This window comes from Aythya marila, assembly GCF_965140915.1.
Source record: "Aythya marila genome assembly, chromosome: 2".
NCBI classification, from domain to species: Eukaryota; Metazoa; Chordata; class Aves; order Anseriformes; family Anatidae; genus Aythya; species Aythya marila.
The window spans coordinates 111,935,010-111,953,512 of NC_139043.1; the positions used below are offsets into that span (position 1 = coordinate 111,935,010).

Genomic DNA, 18,503 nt, shown 5'->3' on the forward strand with positions numbered 1-18,503 from the left:
GGACTGCTTTTTCTCTCACATTTCTGTTTCACTGACCTGTACATACAATGGATGTGCACAAGCAGGATCTCCTGCCTAAGGCACTGAACTCAAAATAAATAAACAAATGGCAAATATTATTTTATCTCTTTATTTTTTTTTCCAGAATATTTTAATATTGAAGCCCAAGTTGTTATTGTCAAGGGACAGAAAAGGGGAAAAGGAAAGGGAGAAGAGAGAAGTTATGAAGACAAATTATTTTATTTAATTTATGGTTTTGTGAATGGTCACTTCTGTAGGCAACAAAATGTTTTCTTAAAAAAACAAAACAAAAACAAAAAACCAGCACCATTAAAGAAAGCATGATCCCTGAATTCTAAACGAAACACTGTCTCAAAACAAAAAAATTGCCAAAATGCTTGTTTCACCCAGTCACATCCAGTCGGGTAACAAAGCGAAGCATAACAGCATTAAACTGTAGCTATCCTGCTGAAATCAACTACACCCCCTTCGGAAGATTCAGAGAACCATTTTCTGAGCTTGTCCTGTGGGAATAATATTTTCTTTGGTAGAGGACTGAAGGAGGGTATTTACTTCACTGAATGTGGATAGAAAAAATACCTATGCACGTTAGGGATCTCCCCCAAAATTCTGTATTTATCATGCATGTTTAGTATGAGTGGATTTCACATTGCTGTTATACTGCAGGAGTAATACTGCCCTATAAAGGCATAGAATGGCTAATGTTGAACAGATGTAAACATTCAGAATACTGACAAAAAAATAAAAATAAAAAAAATACATACACACAAAAAACCCTGTACTGAAAATGTGAATTGTGTTAAATTTCCATAAAGCAGAAAAAATATTTTACAGCAGTACAAGAGAATTATGGCAACAAAGTAAAGCACTTTTCTTGTAACATTCATGAACAGTACAAATACAACAAAGTTATTCTACGGACTAAATTATTCTTTAACTATCAAATATAGTACAAAGCGAAATATTATGTGCTATAAAAGAAGCAGCTCCTTAAATTAGACTAAAAAAATGCTTTTGTTGTTGGTGGTGGTTTTACAGTGACAAAGCATGATGACCGAAGACAACAGGATTTCATAGATTCAGAAACATTTAGCTACACAGGTCCATGATAAAGCCACTGAATATTTTGTTGGTCTCCCCCCTCTCGTGTCCTGCAGAGCCCCAGAAGACGACCAGCTGTGCTGCTGCCAGGAGGCTGTAGAAGTCATTCAGTGTTTGGAGCAGGGCCCTTCCCGTGTATCAGCTAAAATGATCCTTTTCGGTGACATTTCTCAGCTTGTCTGGAGTGTTTATCCTGGTACTTCACCACACCTTGGAGAAACTGCTCAACCGGAGGCTACAATAACTATTCTGAAATTGTGCGTGTGTTTATAAGGGGAAGGGGGTGCAGCATAAGGTAATTTTACTTCAGAAATTGCATTATAAAGCACCATATGCACCAGCTGAAAAACTGGGCAAGGAATTGCAGGGCCCTGAAAAACCATCTGCACGTTCTGTAGCTTACCCTGACAACATGCACCACCCTCAAGAAGAAAAGTCTATAGTACAGAGAATATACCTTCTGCTTTATGGCTCAACCTTGATTTTTATCTTTTAAACATTATTTCATGTACTAGACCTCAGCAGGTAAATAAAATGCAAACAGGGAGCATCCAGTTCACCATCTCTCTTTTTTTTTTCTTCTTTTTTTTTTTTTTTTTTTTCCTTTTTTTCTTTTTTACATTATTTCAAAGGGAATTTCTGCTTGGAAAATTAGTTCAGAACAGGAACACACAAACACACACACTGCAAATGCCCTAATGTTATCTGCATATCTCACAGGTATGCAATTAAAAAAAAAAAAAAAAGAGGGAGGAAAGAAAAAAAGGAGCGTTTCTCCCTCTCACCCAAAAGTGCTGTTCCAGGGGTAGGAGTGGGGGAACAATTTTGGAGGTTTTTTTTTAAAAAAAAAAGTAATTTATACATGCTGCACATCGGGACACATATGTACGCACACATAAACACAGAGTGTTGTGTTCTTAAGCAATTCTTTCACCACTTTTCAGTGCATAAACTGTTAACACCTATTGGTGCAAACTGCATGGTCATTAGAAAACAGAATGATATTGGGCCTGAAGCCTGGACAATTAAAAAAAAAAAAAAAAAAAAAAAGGAGTCATTCAAAATTTACTTTGAAAGGTGACTGTGTTCTTCTTCAAGACCATGGGTCACTTTTCCCCAAGCATTTGTGTGACCTAAGAATCCAGGTAAGATTTTCAGTCCTACTAGGATTTAGTCAGGCTCCTATATCACTGCAGTTGCTTTTAAATATTTCAATAACCTAAAACTATTATCTGTAACAATACTTCATGACTGTAGCTAACTAATTGGTCAAATTTATTCCTGGTGCAACTCCAGTGACTGACGAATGAAATGAGTGGAACTGCATTATGGAAGAGTTTGGTCAGTGGTGTAATATAACATAGCACCATTCAGTCTAATGCCACTTTAAATAACATTTTATCATGACCTCACACATGCAAGTTGCAATCCTGATACAAAAATGACAGTATGACATGAATGAATTACCTACCACATTAGTCACACTCTTATCGTTTGAACAAAGTAATTTTTTTTTTTTCCTGTGGCCGGAATTTATTTCTGTATTATGTCAGTCAATACAAGAAATAGTATGAGATGCAAGTACAAAAAAATACTGACTTATGTGCTGTGGACATGAAAACCTGAGCTAGAAATAAGGATTCCCAGCAGGCTTATATAAACACAGGTTATTAGAAGTCTAAGACTGGTTGCTCTCTTCATTTTAAATAGAAGTATTCTACCTATATCAAGTATAAATACAATGCAATACAATTCCGATACAAAGGCTCCTCAAATACGAATTTGATATGCATTAACTAGCTATACTCATGCTTATTCATGAGTATTTTCCAGTCACTTTTCTTTTTTTTTTTTTTTCTTTTTTTTTTTTCACAGGAGCTGGCATAGCAGTGAATGTTAATTTTCATATGGTTGCTTTTGGGCTTTTTCTTGGCTGGCATATCTTCCTACCAGAAGACCTGAAAGTGCTGAGAAGCCATTTTTTAAAATCACATTTCACATTAAGGAGCACTTTTGTATAGAAAAAATATATTATTGTATCAGCAACAAATTTGTTAGTGTAATTATAAATGGCCTTTGTATCACACAGTGTCAAAAATAATATTGATATGTTGCTAATTACAATAAAAGAGAACATCAAGGTGCACCATAGAGCTTCCTATGACAGGAATGTATGTTGTAGATATTCCAGCTCACTTTTAAGACAATAAATGGCATTTATCATTTTTGTGAAAATGGTCACACAAGAAAATAAATGTGGTTCCTCTATTCAGTAGAACCTCACTAATACCAGTGTCAAGGAGACCAGTTACAGCTGTAAGTAGAGACCAGTAACTACACAAACCAAGATCATGTAAAAAAAAAAAAAAAAAAAGTATGGTGTAAAATGTGGTATACTGGTTTCCTAAACTCATTAACTTTCTAAATTCATTCACTATAATATTTCGGAATGCCACAGTAAATGCAGTATTACATACTTAAAGCTGAAATCCAAACATTATTACAGCTGATACATTTGCTATTTGAGAATAATGGAAAGAAAACCAGTTTTCTTGAGCAGACTGAAAGATGTTTAGGTTAGTGAGGTTCTACTGTAATGGTAAAAATAACATTTCTCTCTGATGCTCACATTTGGGCAGACCCAACCACAACTTGCACTTGGTAGATGGACAACTTGCACTCCACATTTTGTTTTCTTGAAGTGGGAATAAAAAAAAACCAACAAGGTATTTTCATCTCCCCAGCAACTGCATGTGCTTTATCCCTTTAAATATTTTCCTTATAGGTGAATAGGGCCCCATTTTTATTTTTATTTTTCTCTGCTGTTACAGTGGCTAACAAATCTGGAATGCAGCTATAGTCCTAAATGTAAATACAGTACTGGATAAATATTGAAAATCACTTTAAAGATGCAGTATCCCTTTAAAAAAAAAAAAAAAAAAAAAAGCCTTTTTTGCTTCAGATTTCTAAAAGGTAGAGTAAGGGGTCTGAATTCCTTTCAGGAAAAAATAAAATAAAATAATAGTGCTGTAAGTAATTTTAAGAATGACTTTAAATGACAAAACTCTGAGAGATGTTATTTCAACTAACTCATATAACAGGAAAAATGACTGGTAATCTAGTATTCAATCAGTACACAACTAGAATCTTTCCTTATTCATTTATCATAAGAACGCACCAATTTTAGGCCACAGAGAGGCTAAAACATCCAGAATCTATTACGTATGTCTGACCCTATATATATTTGGGACTGACAAACCAAGTGGACAGATTAGCGAGACAACTATAATTAAAGAATATTTGAGTAGGAAACAGGAAAGAGGTTTCTAAGCCCCAGCAGAGGTTACTTTTTCCAGACTCTACTGAAGGCAATGTGATTCCAGTGCTGGTCCCACTAACCCATCACAGATACAAATCTTTCTCAAGGAATCAATGAGAAGAGATGATAAGCAAGATTTCAGTTCCATAATCCCTGGCAAGACAAGTGAGGAAACTCCTCTAGTGATCCAAATTCCTCCTTTATCGCTACGTGAAGGGACTGTATTTTAGCCCTAATAGTGGAAGTCTGTTGAAGAAAATAATTGTATCAGCATAAAAACTGCAAAGCAACTAGGAAGCTACCATGGCTGATGGCCCACACCTTTCCACCTCGCTGCTCAAGACAGGCGGTCAGTGTTCGGCGTGCTATTCATTCTGCATAGCTACTCCACTGCCTGTAGAGTTATTCTTCCACTGATCTTTAACCAGCAGGTACTATCAACCATCGAAAAGTGGGGAAAAATGTGCTGCACTTTGTGCAAATAAATACAAGCTAGGGATGACATGCATTAATGCCTTTTTGTCTCTTTTTCTTTCTCACAACATGAGAACTCACAGAAGCTTCAGTGACAACGCTGTCAGTTTTTTTAAACTAATCCTAGAGGTTTCCTCTTCTTTCCTGGGAATGGCACTCATGCCACAATAGCTAAATTCTGAAAGCACCATGAGGGGAAAAAAAAAATAAAAATAAAAACCCAATCGACTAATTGCAAACTGTCATTGGCCTACACCGTTCCAATCCCTCCATCCTGCTCTCCCAGGCTGACAAGGGATACTGCATCTTTGACAGTCTCTACCGTACAACCAAGCAAGCTACACACAGTTTGGAAGGCCCTATGCAGTCATCATGACAGAAGGCTCCGCAGCCTTTGCACACGATCATGGCTTTCAGCCTGCAGGAGCATTTCAGTTCCAGTTCATCGGCATTGCTACTGTCAGCAAATTTTTGAACCGGCATCTGCGCGCTCTGGTTAGACAGGCCCGCGGCAGCGTTCGAGCCACTTCCTAAAATCCCAATTGATTTCTCAATTGCAGATGCTGCCCTTTTGAAGCTTGTGCTACCGAAGTGTATTGTTGGGTAACTTCCACAGAGCTGCTGCTGCTGCGGTTGCTGCGGCTGCTGCGGCTGCTGCTGTGGGTGCTGCGTCTGTATTTTCTGAGCAGCAAGTTGGGTAAAAGGCTTCTGTGGCTCAGAGAGTAAATAGGAAGAGAAATCTGCATTTTTCAATGCAAATGCTTTTAACTGTTCTTTCACTTCATTCTGATCATAGGAAGCTTGCTTCATGCCCAGTTCGCAGCTGCTGCTTAAACCTTCCTCAAAAGAAATGGGTTCGGATTTTATATTGCTACAGATGCTTGCTGGCTGAGGCCAACTAAGTCTTTTAGTGGTTTCCATAGTAACTGTCGGTTGTTTTTGATCAGAGGGGACGTCTGCATTTGGGTGAGGAGGAGGAGGAGGGGGCAGGGGTGGGGGTGGAGGGGGGGGGTGCACTAACGTTTTACTCTGGAGAGTCTGAGAGGCACTGGCAATGTCATCACCTTCCTTAATTTGAATACTGGGGGAAAACACACTTCCTAGCCTCAGCTGGTGAGCCGCTGTAGAAATATTCACGTCTCCCAAGCCCTTCTGTTCCAGGTGTCTGCTAAAAGCAAACGCATTGCAGCCAGGTGGGCCTTTTGAAGTAGTTTGCAACAAAGCTGCCGTAGGAATCGGGCCTCTTGCAGCCATGGACATTTGGTAAAAATGCTGTCTGTGTGAGGTACTAGCTTCTGCGTGAAAGCTGCCGTTTTTATCAATGTGAAACAAGCTCTGTTGGAAACTGCATGAAGGCAACGGCCTCTTCTGCTGCTTGATCTCTGGGCTGTGAGCGATGCGGCTCTGAATGGCATGTTTGTTCAGCCACTCTTGTTTAAATGGCTGACCATGCCCTAGCTGGTTCATGCTGGAACTAATTACACAAGGAGCCACTTTAACATCTGTGTCCATTGACACCTTCCCAGGCTCACATTTAATTTGAGCGTGTTCCCCTACAGTCCTGGCCATCCTCTTTTTCGGATGGTTTTCACGCTTTCTGATTTGTAGCGGGGCTATGCTGCCTGCTGCAAATCCTTTACCATCTGGGTTAGGAGAGTTGGAAGGGTGCTCACCAATATTTCTCTCGGACACTGCTGTTTTACATACTGAGGTAGTTTGCAAAGGCAAGGGAAGCCTGTTAATTTCTAGTTTGGCTCCTGATCTGGGCTGCGGCAGCACTTTCTCTAAAGGCAGATTGCCTTGCAGTAACTGTGTCACTAAAGGATTGTTGGCCTCCACCGATGAGAGGCGACAGCTTGAGCCCCCAGCACTCGTGACTCTTTTTAGGGTCTCTGTGGTCAGAGACAGGGAGTCTTCCATGGAATCTGCCATGGGGGCCTTGGCGGTCTGTGTCGGCTGTGCACTCGGGGCGATTTCTGCAGGCTGGGCCGCCATTTCAGGGCCTGTGAAGTCCTCCGTGTCCATCCTGAAGCACTTGTCAGATTCGGTGGTTTCTGATTTAACAGGAACAGCTAGGCTCGTCAAAAGACTCCTGGATTGCAGTTCTGACATCTGTGTGTAACTGGAAGGTTCGGTTTTGACACTTTTTAAGCAGTTTTGCTCTGCATATTCCTTATGCTTACTGGTGTTAAGATGGCTGACCACTGGCTGGTCTGTGCTCATTGCCTCTTCATCATGCCAACAAATTCTATTGTTAGTGTTATACTGACTGGCACAGGCAGCATCTGCTTCATTTTTAAATGCCGAAGGACCTCTTAACTGCTCAGCAAAACCTTGGCTGGGAGTAACCACCTCAATTAATTTATCCTGGGGAGCAAGAGGCACTTCTCGAAGACTTGAACAACCTGCCTGCAAGTTCTTGCTGTCTTGCTTTGTAATGGTGATAAAGCTGGAACTGTGCTCAAGGCTTTCATTAGAAACTACTTCGGGCCTGCTTATTACAGACACCTGAGGACAGGTTATACTTTGTAAGGCAGCTTCTGTCCGTACAGGTCTGCTCTGCAGGTCAGTGCTGTTGTCTGCATTTTCAATAGAAGAAGAAAGTGACAGACTGGAATTCAGATTTGTAGTGTGGTCAACAATGACTTTGCAAGGTATAGACCTATTCATGGCAGTTTGCGTATAGCTCACTGGCTGAGATTTACCCGAGAGATCCACGCGGCTTCGTGCTCCAGAGCTTTTGTCTAAGAGATCAGCGTTTAATTTAGTAGCATTATCATAGGAGCTTATTGTCACCATGTTACCAGTAAACATTGAAATGGGTGGCCTTGCAACAGAATCTGCTACTGCAACAGCCTCACTGCAACTTAAAGCTGACCTAGCAGTAGTGTGGATGGAGACAGTGCTTTGCTCGTTACACCCAGTTATGGCTATCTTATCAGAAGAAAATCTGTTGGTAGTCCCCACTGGTGGAATCAGTACAGAACTACCAGGGAGATGATTTGGCAAGTTATTTGCAATAGATGAAGCTGGCACAGTGGCATAATGACTGGAGACTGCATTGTTCGCATTGCTACTTGGTATTGGCAACCTTTTGTCATCGATGGAGTTTGATAAGACCGTACTGTCTATGGAAACTGGTACATTACTGTTATCAATACATTTTGGTCCAACGGCTATGCATGGAGTATCAGCCCCCTGGATGGATTTCAGCATATTTATATTACAAGCTGAAACTGCTGTGTTTGCACTGTCAACAGACATTAAAACAGAGGATTTATCAACAGAACTTGCAAAAGAAAGTTCTTTAATTGCTCCAGACATAGCAGTGCTGCAAACAGACACAGAGACTGAATTTTTATTATAAAGCACTGGCACACTGTTACTTTCAGTAGAGGTAGATGAAATAATTTTCTCACACAACTGTGGCATAGGTATATTCTCATCAGAACTGTGAACGGGTATCTCAGTAGCAGTTTCTGGTAATGTAGCTGTGTTAAGCGACTGCTGCAATAAAGCGGTAGTCTCACGGTGATGAGCAGACTTGTTGCTAGGGGACCTGCAGTTAGGATTAACTATAATGACACCGGTAGAACCTTCAATCTTTGTATCAGTAGAAGCTGGTATCTCTAGAGATGAGGTACTTTCCTTTGAGTTGAACTGTGACTTTGATTCTTTATTAGTCTGGAGTAAATGAGCTCTGGCTTGATGCTTTGCAAATAGCTTGGCCTTTGTTTGCTCCTTGATGTGCGCCAGTGTTCTTGTCTTCCCACCTTCGCATGGGGTCCCCATTGCTCCAGAGACTATGCTTGCAGCTGCTGCCACGGCTGCTGCAGCTGCAGCTTCTCTTTGGGCTCTTGCTTGCTGAGCTCTTGCTTTGATATCCGCGAGAGTTCTAGCCCCAGTGTTTCTTCCACTGCTGACTGATGTACTTGGGGAAACTCGAGGTTCTGGTTTCGAAACAGGTTGGCTCTTGATAATAAAAGGCGGTCCAATTTTTGAAAGCTGAATCTAAAGGAAGAAAGAAAACAATAATTCGAATGAGATCATAACTCACTACAGTCACCATCTGTCTCTTAAAAGGGTCAGAGCAATGTAATGAAGGAAATTACCACTCAGTGCAGCTGGACAGAAAAATGCTAAAAAGTAATGATATTTACACTGCAGTATTTTATCATCTTCCAGCATGAATATCTGACACCTGTATTGGCCTACTCACACTGATCCTTTTGACAGGAAGAAAAATTGAACTGGATGACAACATGATGCTTATCTGACACAATTTGTCAGACCTGTTTTATCTGCAGTGTATCTAACTGAGAAGATCAACAAGCCTGATGCACTGATACTGGGGAAAATGCCCACTACTGAGCATTTGCAGAAAATGTGTGAAAAAGTAATAGTCATGTAGTGCTTTTGTTCCTTGGTCTCCAATGACTAAGCTGTTAGGAACTGCCAGTCTTTCCTTATATATCAGGTGACAAATCTTGCCTTTGGATAGGATGTAGCCGTATCGCCAATGAGCCTGTTTTTCATGTTACACCACAGAGCAGTTTAAAGTAGCGGTATAAGACAAGTGAATCGTCAAGGACACACCGTTCCCTTCCTCACTCCCAGTTTCAAGAGACCTGCTTTAGTATATCCCTGAGATACCTCTTACAATAAGTGTGGGACTTAGTGGTTAGTGCTATCACATCTCTTCTGAAAAGATCTGAGAAGAAAGGTAGGTAGTTTTTGTAGCTACAGTAGTCATAAGGTATGACAGGAAGTGAGAGCCTTACAGCACAATGATTAGGGGGAACTGGGGTTCTTTTTTTCGCTTTTAATAACAAAGCATTGGGGGTTATTGGAGAGATAACACAAAAGCTAAATATTTGTTACATTAAAAAAATAATCACAGAAATGATTGTCCAAAATTATTTTTGTAAATGCCTGACATGTTTCAGTATCCTCATTCACTGGCTGGAGGCTTAGGGGAGATTTGTTTGATATGACTGTGCAAGACTGACAGTATCTGATTTTCCTTAAAAGACCAGTGAAAATCGATATAAAGATGGTATTGTAACATATAGCCATTTTTATGGCACAGACCAGGGCAGTGTCTCTTCACACGGCCCAACTGGTGGGCTTATGTGGAGGGCTGGAATACTTAACTCTTCCTAGCAGTTAAATATCTGGCTAATGAATAAACACTAATGCCTAACACAGTGAGGCTTTGTGAAAGCCTCTTCCAAGGAAACTGGAATGAGATTCACTTCATTTTATTCATGCCACTAAGCACCCATCAGAAGGCCAATTCTGAATTTGGTTATCACTTTTTTTTCAGATGTCACATTACATAAGTCATTATTTTTAACTAATGTTTTTCATCATCATATTTCCTCTTCCACTGTTTAGCAGTTCAATTAAAAATTGTGTTAACATATTTGCTCACAATTACTTAAAAGCATTCTGCTTGTTGTTTCAGTAGCATTTTTTTCGTTTTCTGCTTTGTATCACCAGAACTGCTAAAAACTTTAAGTGTTTGACTGTTTTTCTTATTATAGTTACAACTTTTTCTCTTCGCTAGTGATCTACTTTCCTTTGTGTTTAGAAAATGGTTAGAATTCATTAGGCTAGATGGAGACTGTCCAAATATGAAAGAATATCACTAAGTTAGAAGAGACTATCTCAATTGCATCACTGATCATAAAAATAAATTAGTTGAAATAAGCTGCTGCAGTAGTGATTAAAACAGTTAGCCTATTTGCCCTCCTGGCCACATTAACAATTTTCAGTGATTGCAGCAGTTAAAAATAAATGCAGAAAAGAACATTTCTGAATAATCAGGAACTAGTATTGCAAAGTCAGTGGCTTAAATTCAGCAAATTGGATCTAAAACTTGGCTGATGTCATCATGTAGAAAATTAAAAGGGTCAAAACACTGAGGCTATATATGACTAAATCTACAGATCCCCCATTTGTTTTTTTTTGTTTGTTTGTTTGTTTGTTTGTTTTTTAAAAAAAGCTTTTCAACTGGAATATATTTTCTCACACAAAAGAATGATACATATAAACATTTGCTTAGATGCTGTATCTCTTTTATCTTTTGCTTTGCCATCAATAGCTATTTATACATATATCAGATACTTCCTCCTAATGGCCAGGTCTCTGCTTCTAATTAATTCTGGAGTGAAATCTTACAATTCAGCCTATCCCAAGCCCTGGGTTTGCAAAGGGATCTCCAAGTATTCTGACTCTAGGTTCTCTGGATGGATGAAGGTACTTTCCCCACCCCACCTCCCCCCCCAGGGCTATGGGTATAGTATGGGTATGGTAACATTTGTTATTCATGCTTGCTGAAGAAGTCATCTGTGGGAGAACAAGCAGACAATACAATTGGACAATTAGAAAGAAAGACAAGTAGTACTGTGTAAACAATGGAAGCTCTTGAATTAGATTAAGCCATAGATCTCAGAAAACTTTCCCTCACACAAAAGCTGTTTTATAGCTACAACCTTGGCTGAACAACTACAGGTATTTACATAAGAAGTAATTTGGCACGGTAGGAATAGTAAACTAAAAAGGTCACTACTAAGGCCCCTCACATCTACACAAAAACCCAACATGCATTTTGTCTGCATGCAGTCAGCAGGAAGGAGATAAACTTTTAGTTTCTGAGTCAGCTGTTTTTTCATTACTTTACCTTAAGGGGTGGAACTCGGGGTTCTTCTCTGAGTGGCTGATCTTTCTCAGAAGGACTTGTTGATGAAGCATTACGATTAGGCTGATCATCATCTATTCTAGCTCTCTTCTCTTTGCAGATTCCAAAACCGTGCTGTTCTGCTGTTTTCCTCTTTGGGATCTCTGGGTCTCTGCTTTCATTCCTCACTTCAGGTGATTTTGTGGGTTCTAATGACTTGGAAGAATGTGAACTCTCCAGTCGGCTTTGGCTGCTGCCTGTTAACTTGTGAGATTTACTTCTGCACACTTCAGAGAATGAAGATTTTTCTAGAGATGAGGTATATAGTTTTTCATGTGGCTTTGATGGAAGCAGCTCAATACTTTTGCCCACTGATCCTTCCGGTAAGACAGCTACCTCCGATGGCAAGAGCGTACCTTTCTTGTCACCTCGTTGCTGAATACTGTGATTTTTAATCGTGATCACCTCTGGAGAGGAGTGGTCTGGGATGGAAGCAATGTAGGATTTCTCCATTTCGGAATGTGACTTACATGGTTGATGACTGAGGTTTTTGCTTTGGGGCTCTTCCAATGCTGAAGTATCAGGCATAATTGTTAGTGGACCAACTTTCAAATTTTCAGGTGCACTCTGAAGTTGCTTTGGCTGAACAACAAAATTCTCTTCTTGAACCACCTTAGGAATGGTAGAGCTTTCTTCTTTCAAAGTGGGGAGGGAGTCTTCCAACAGACTTGGTGATTTCCGTTGTTGCAAAATAAGTCTTTCATTGGTTGGGGAATTAGAAACTGGAGATGTTTCTGATGGAAGAGGCAAACTATTTGCAACAGATGTTTCTGAAGTCAGAAGAACAGAAGATACTGAAGACGTTTCAGATGTTAAAGGTAAATCAGACATTGGAGATGTTTCTGATGTTAAAGGTAAATTTGAAGCTGGTGATGCCTCTGACGTTAAAGGTAAATTAGACATCAGAGATGCTTCTGAGGTTACAGGAGAGGTGGACATTGGAGAGATTTCTGACATTAAAGGTGTATGCAAGTTTTCATCAGTGGCCTTTTGCTGAATATCACCTTCAATGTTTTCAGTACTGGACACTTCAGATGAACAAGCTGTTTCAAGAGATGCTGGAGTACAGGGTTCCTCTGAAGTTGATTGAGTGTCTCCTCCAGGAGACGCAATACAAACACATGGTCCTTCTGGACTTCCAGAGGAAAAAGAAGTCTCAGAAATACAAGCATTCTCAGATGATTGTTCCTCGGGGTCACTTTGAAGCTCCATATCCACTGCAATGCCCCCACCAGTGAACAAGGAGCCTTCCAGAGCAGCATTTTGCATTTCTGGAGCAATTAGCTCTTTTGTAGACTCAGAATCCTTCTCTGCTGTATCACTGACAGAGTTTGTGGATGAAGCTGATCGTGCTGGTGATACACAATCCTCCAGCTGATCTATCACAACTGACATGTCCTCCTGAGGGCATTCTGACTTCAACTCCACTTTAATTTCAACATGAGATACAGTATCAGTTACATCATTCATCATGACACAGGACTCAGTGCTATCTGCAAGCTGCACTGCCTCTGTTTCTTCATTTGTGCCAGCTGGACTAACTGACTCCTCAGAAAACTCTTGCTCTGTTTTATGGTTCTCCTCCTGGCATTCACAAATACTTGTCTCAACCTCTTCTGCAATCTCCTCCTGAATAATTGATTCTTCAGGTATCAGTATATCCTCTGAGTCTGCCATTAGATCCTTGACAGGAACCTGTTCCATATTACAAAGAGGTGGACAACACTCTTTCTCTGGCAATGGTGAAATTTTAGTGCCTTTCTGCTCATGGTCTTCAATGGTTGCTTGCTTAGAAGGACCAGGTGTGCCAGAAGATCCACACAAAGAATTGCTTTCATCTTCATCATTGTTCTGCACTGCCGTCAGTTTCATAGATTCCCCTCTTGACATTCCCAATCTAAATAGAAAGACGTAAATTAAAAAGGCTTTTTCATCACAGACATGCTAAAGGAATAGGATCACCTTTGTCATCCACATTTTCCATTTACAAAAAGGACATATTGTCCAGTTTAAAATAGTGGTTTGTTTAAGTGGTGGCTGGCTGATTTATATAGTTGTATATATGGCTTTATATATTTTGGAAAACATACTACCCTACTTACTTTAACAGTGCTAAGAAACTTCAATATTTTAAATAAACAATCTATTCCTCATTATTTAACTATTCAACACTTCAATGAAGCAAAAAAGCAAGTTATACAGATTCACAGCTACTCATGCTTAAATTTTGGCATTTATTTTTTAATATCAGCAATTATGACATCGCTGATATTAATATATCGGCAATGCTAACACTGCCACCATTGCAGAGTATATGGACAATTGTATCTTCTTAAGTCAGTAAAGGTTCTAAAGGAAATTCATTTTTATCATCTACATCTAGGGTCAACACAGTCAGCACTATGGCTTAAATGCTACACTTATGTGAAAAAGCTGCATCTGAAACCAATAAAGCAGAAGAGGCATTTCAGTTTTGTAATTCAATAGTCATTTCATATTTATCATGAAAATCAAAATCACTCTGCTTCAGCCTCATTTTACCAGTCAAGAGTTAGTTATTAAGATCTCAATTGACAGATTGTGTGTTTTCACTCCATTTGTCAGCAAACTAAATACTTCATTTAGGATAAAAACTATTTCTAAATAAACATATCTATGTATTCATTTGTATGTATTCATATTATTCATTTGGTTTCACTATAATCAAAAAGAAGTTTAACATTCTTAAGGAGATAAAAGGAGACATTCACAATCTATACATTCATTTTCAGGGATGAGTGCAAAGAAATGATTCCAATATACCTGCCTTCTGAATACTTTCTTGCATTTGGTCCTGAAAATATTAGTTCCTATACATTTTCATTATTTCAAATAAATAAATAATAATAATAATAATAAAGCCAATGGCTGAAAAAAAGTGGTTATTTTTAAAAATGTTTGCTGACATCCTCATTTCCCTCTTTGGACATTTCAACAGATCTTCAGCACCTTCAGTAAGATCTTCCAAGCAGACTTTGTGTCTTAGCAATTCCACGATAGCACAAAATACGAAAAAGCTTGGTTGGAGGCCTTAAAAAAAAAGTCACTGTCTTAACGATCTTCTAACCTAATCAACAGGAGTTTGATCTCTGTTCTCATTTTGATTAGAAAACAAAGTAATTGAAGAATAATATGGCAATAAGTGAGCACGAAAGATATTTAGAAATTATGGAAGCAGGATAACATGCCAATGTGCAGCCAGAGGGTTCAGAGATCACAAAGGCCTGTGTATATGAAAGTACAGAATTAATATGCAGAAAGATGAAATCTGTGATTGTGCATTTTAAAAATAGATGCATTAGATGTGTTATTCACACTGATAGGTATAAAAAAATAAAAAAATGTGCAGCCTTGAATTGGTACCCAAAAAAAGCACTCTCAGGGTACTTATTAATATTGCCTACTGCTAGTCACTTAATATGCACAAAGTCTACCTATGCCATCAACACGTTGAGGGAGGATCCTCCAGAGAGCAATTCAGAACAGCTCATTTGCATCCCCACCTTGAATGCATTTCTGAAGATGTGTGTCTCTTCTATATAGACTTTAGGTTCTTTATATAGTCTAAGTTTAGACTTTAAGTTTAGATGAGTAAATTAGTAAGTTTAGGTAAGTAAAAGTCAGTTTACCTACATTTAGGTGAGTAAAGTCCTTCCTCTAAAGTTTCATGTGCAAATGAACAAAAGTTATCTCAGGAAAACAAGGGGGAATGCACTGCGTTACCGAAAAATTAAACCAGTGGTCTATTTTCTCTAGCTGTCTTACATCATGAGAGATATTGCCTGCTAGTTCTCTTTTTGGAATGAAAAAAAATAAAGGAATGAAGGACAGGATAAAGGTCAATGCAAATGTCACATGGACACTACGCAAATGCACACATTCCAGTAATGTATCAAAAAGGAAGAAATATAAGAAAAAATAAGATAATTCAGGATTAAGGCCAGAAGAATATGAAGAATCTTAATCAGTTTTATGCAGTACTGGAAATAACTACTATCTTAAGAAGACGCTGCAGTGAAGAAGAAAATACTTTCAAGAGAAGAAGGCTCAAGATCAGCATGTTTAAGGCAATCCCAGATTGCCAGATAAACAGCTGATCTGTCTTCCTCCTTAGAGAAACAGACATCCAAAGTTTGCAAAACAGCAAAAAATATGAGAACAGCAGTAAACAGCCATTAGTGAAAGTGCTCATAAGGACATGATTCAACTGATAAAGTAAGGGCAGTCAGTTATTAAATAATAATAATAATAAAAAAAGTAACTCAAACAGCTACTCAAGGATATATGGATGCTGATACTCTAGTGCTGTGGTAAAAAGGACTGGGGAAAATTAAAAGAAAATTAATGAAGGATTAAATCAGCAATAAAATTCAGAGGAGGTCTACCCAAACTTAAACTTTTGATTTAGTGAGCTGGCAGGGCCATCCTGACACATAACTCTCTGAAGGGTGGGAAAAGAAAATGTTGAGACAATAGCATGTAGCCTTTATAATCCTAGAGGCAACAGCTGGAAAAATGTGAACTTCTGGCAACATGCATCAGCTGATCCTGGACAAATGACTGCAGAATGAAGTTTCTGCTTTTTAAAGTAAGCTAAAGAGAGGTAAAATGAACAATGATGAAAAAGCAGAAAGAGAACATAAACAGATGGAAGTAAACTACGACTGACAGTCCTATGATAAACAGCCTGAGCAGAGAGATGAACACACACAAAAAACATAACGCACACAGCCTACACGAAAGAAGCACTCTAACGCCATTGAATGCCATCAACTACAGAGCATGTAAAAATATATAACAAAGAATCTATGTCTATTAATGATCATTCTCCAGGTACAAGGTGAAAGTTGAACTTAGTTATGGGATACTTAAAATCAAATGAGCTGAAGTCAGAGTAAGATTCCAGATCAACTGGCAAGTGAGTAAGTTAGACTGCACGAGATCCATTTTGCAGATAGTGCATCTGAGAAATAGCTCAGGAGGCTTTCAAAATCCGCTACTTCCGTTGAATCAACATAACTGAAAATAGATGAAGCACAATCATATGCATACCAAGTTTAAAAAATGGTGTAAAAAAAATGGTAAGAAAACTTATACAAGGTGGAAACTATAGCAAAAGCTACCAGAGAGACAGTAAATAATTGGAAATATACTTCAGGACAAGCCAACTTGACCCAGAAAGCCAACTGCATGTTGGGCTGCATAAAAAGAAATATGGCCAACAGTTCAAGAGAGATGATTCTCCCTCTCTGCTCTGCTCTCATGAGACCCCACTTCGATCACTGTGTTCAGCTCTGGGGTCCCAGCATAAGAAGGACATGGACCTGTCAGAGCAAGTCCAGAGGGCCACATGGATCATCAAATGGCTGGAGTACCTTTCATATGAAGACAGACTGAAAGAGCTGGCTTTGTTCAGCCTAGAAAAGAGAAGGCCCTGGGGAGACCTTATAGCAGCCTTCCAGTTCCCAAAGGGGGTCTACGGGAAAGCTTTGTCAGGGAGTATAGTGATAGCACAAGGGGTAATGGCTTTAAACTAAAAGAGGGGAGATTTAGATCAGAGGAAATCTTTCCCTCAGAGAGTGATGAGGCCCTGGCACAGGCTGCCCAGAGAAGCTGTGGATGCCCCATCCCTGGAGGTGTTCAAGGCCAGGCTGGATGGGGATTTAGGCAACCTGGTCTGGTGGGAGGTGTCCCTGCAGGGGCTTGGAAGTAGGGGATCTTTAGGGTCCCTTCCGACCCAAAGCATTCTGTGATTATAAGCAGCAAAGAAGTAGAAGCTGCCTATATTTTAGCCAGGAAGAAGAATGCAAGTCAAATGACATAAGCTGGGGAAAAGGCAAGAGGGACCAGATTCAACACTGTAGTCAGAAATGGAAATTATGTGCAATATGACATTTTGCGTAACAATGTTGATGTCAGGAACTTATCATCCCAAATGACATGTATCACTGCAGACTGAGTAATTATCTGCCAACCATTAGTGTCCAGCGATCAGCTAGCATGGCAGGACTGCTGGCTCTGTAAAATTATGAGTATCATTCTCTCTGCATATGACAGTCATTTGTGACTTCACAACAGGCTTCAGCTAGAAGCTAAGCTCTTGCTAAGCTCTTACTAAGCTTCTGCATGTTGTGGAAGGTCCTGACTTTTTTTTTTTTTTTTGAAGGTAACTGACTTTTATCTTGATATGTATAATGAGAAGCCCTTTTGTTCCTTACCTAAAAACCTAATACTAACTTTTTGATACTAAAGGGATCAATGGCTGGACTAAATTGAGGTCTCAAAGCTTTTAAGTAAGAAATGAAGCACTTCATAATAAGAAAGTCTGCAATAGCAAGACCCTAGAATTTCCATTATATTTGAAGATAAAGTGATGTAGAAGTAGTATTCACACTGGAAGAAAACACCTAACAAGGATTGGAAAAAAATAAAATATTAAAATGTATCTGTACATTTCCTGCTTTGTTTTCACCACATTTCCCAATGGCCCAAGGCAGTGGATTGTGGGAAGTAGCATTTTTACTGCAGAAACACTTTAGTTAATGCCTTAATCTTTACATGCAGATTTTCCAGTGTCCCAGATTTCATAAGTAAAAAGCATCTAACAACAAAACTAAAACTCATGTGATGATGCTTCCCCTGGCATATTTTTGTCTACTGTGTTATTCATAAATTCCATTCAAAGATACCTGAAAATGAAAAACTAATAAGTTTTAAAGAATTAGTTTATACTTCATAATGATTAATATTAGAGATTATTAGTATTTTTAATAATATTTTTAAAAATGGAGATGCAATTTAAAGTAT

The 18,503-nt window shown here is 39.0% G+C and overlaps 1 protein-coding gene across 4 annotated transcripts in view; it reads right to left on the reverse strand.

The window, feature by feature from the left end:
* Nucleotides 1-2,238: 2,238 nt before the first annotated feature.
* ASXL3 (ASXL transcriptional regulator 3) overlaps nucleotides 2,239-18,503 on the reverse strand; it is a 128,905-nt gene continuing 112,640 nt past the window's right edge. For all 4 annotated transcript variants that reach the window (XM_082753611.1, XM_082753608.1, XM_082753609.1 and 1 more), the window contains 2 exons: nucleotides 11,601-13,554; nucleotides 2,239-8,926 (listed from right to left, as the gene is read on the reverse strand). In XM_082753611.1, coding sequence (XP_082609737.1) covers nucleotides 5,234-8,926; nucleotides 11,601-13,554 — 5,647 coding nt within the window. In that variant the 3' untranslated portion in view covers nucleotides 2,239-5,233. The remainder of the gene's footprint in view (nucleotides 8,927-11,600; nucleotides 13,555-18,503) is intronic.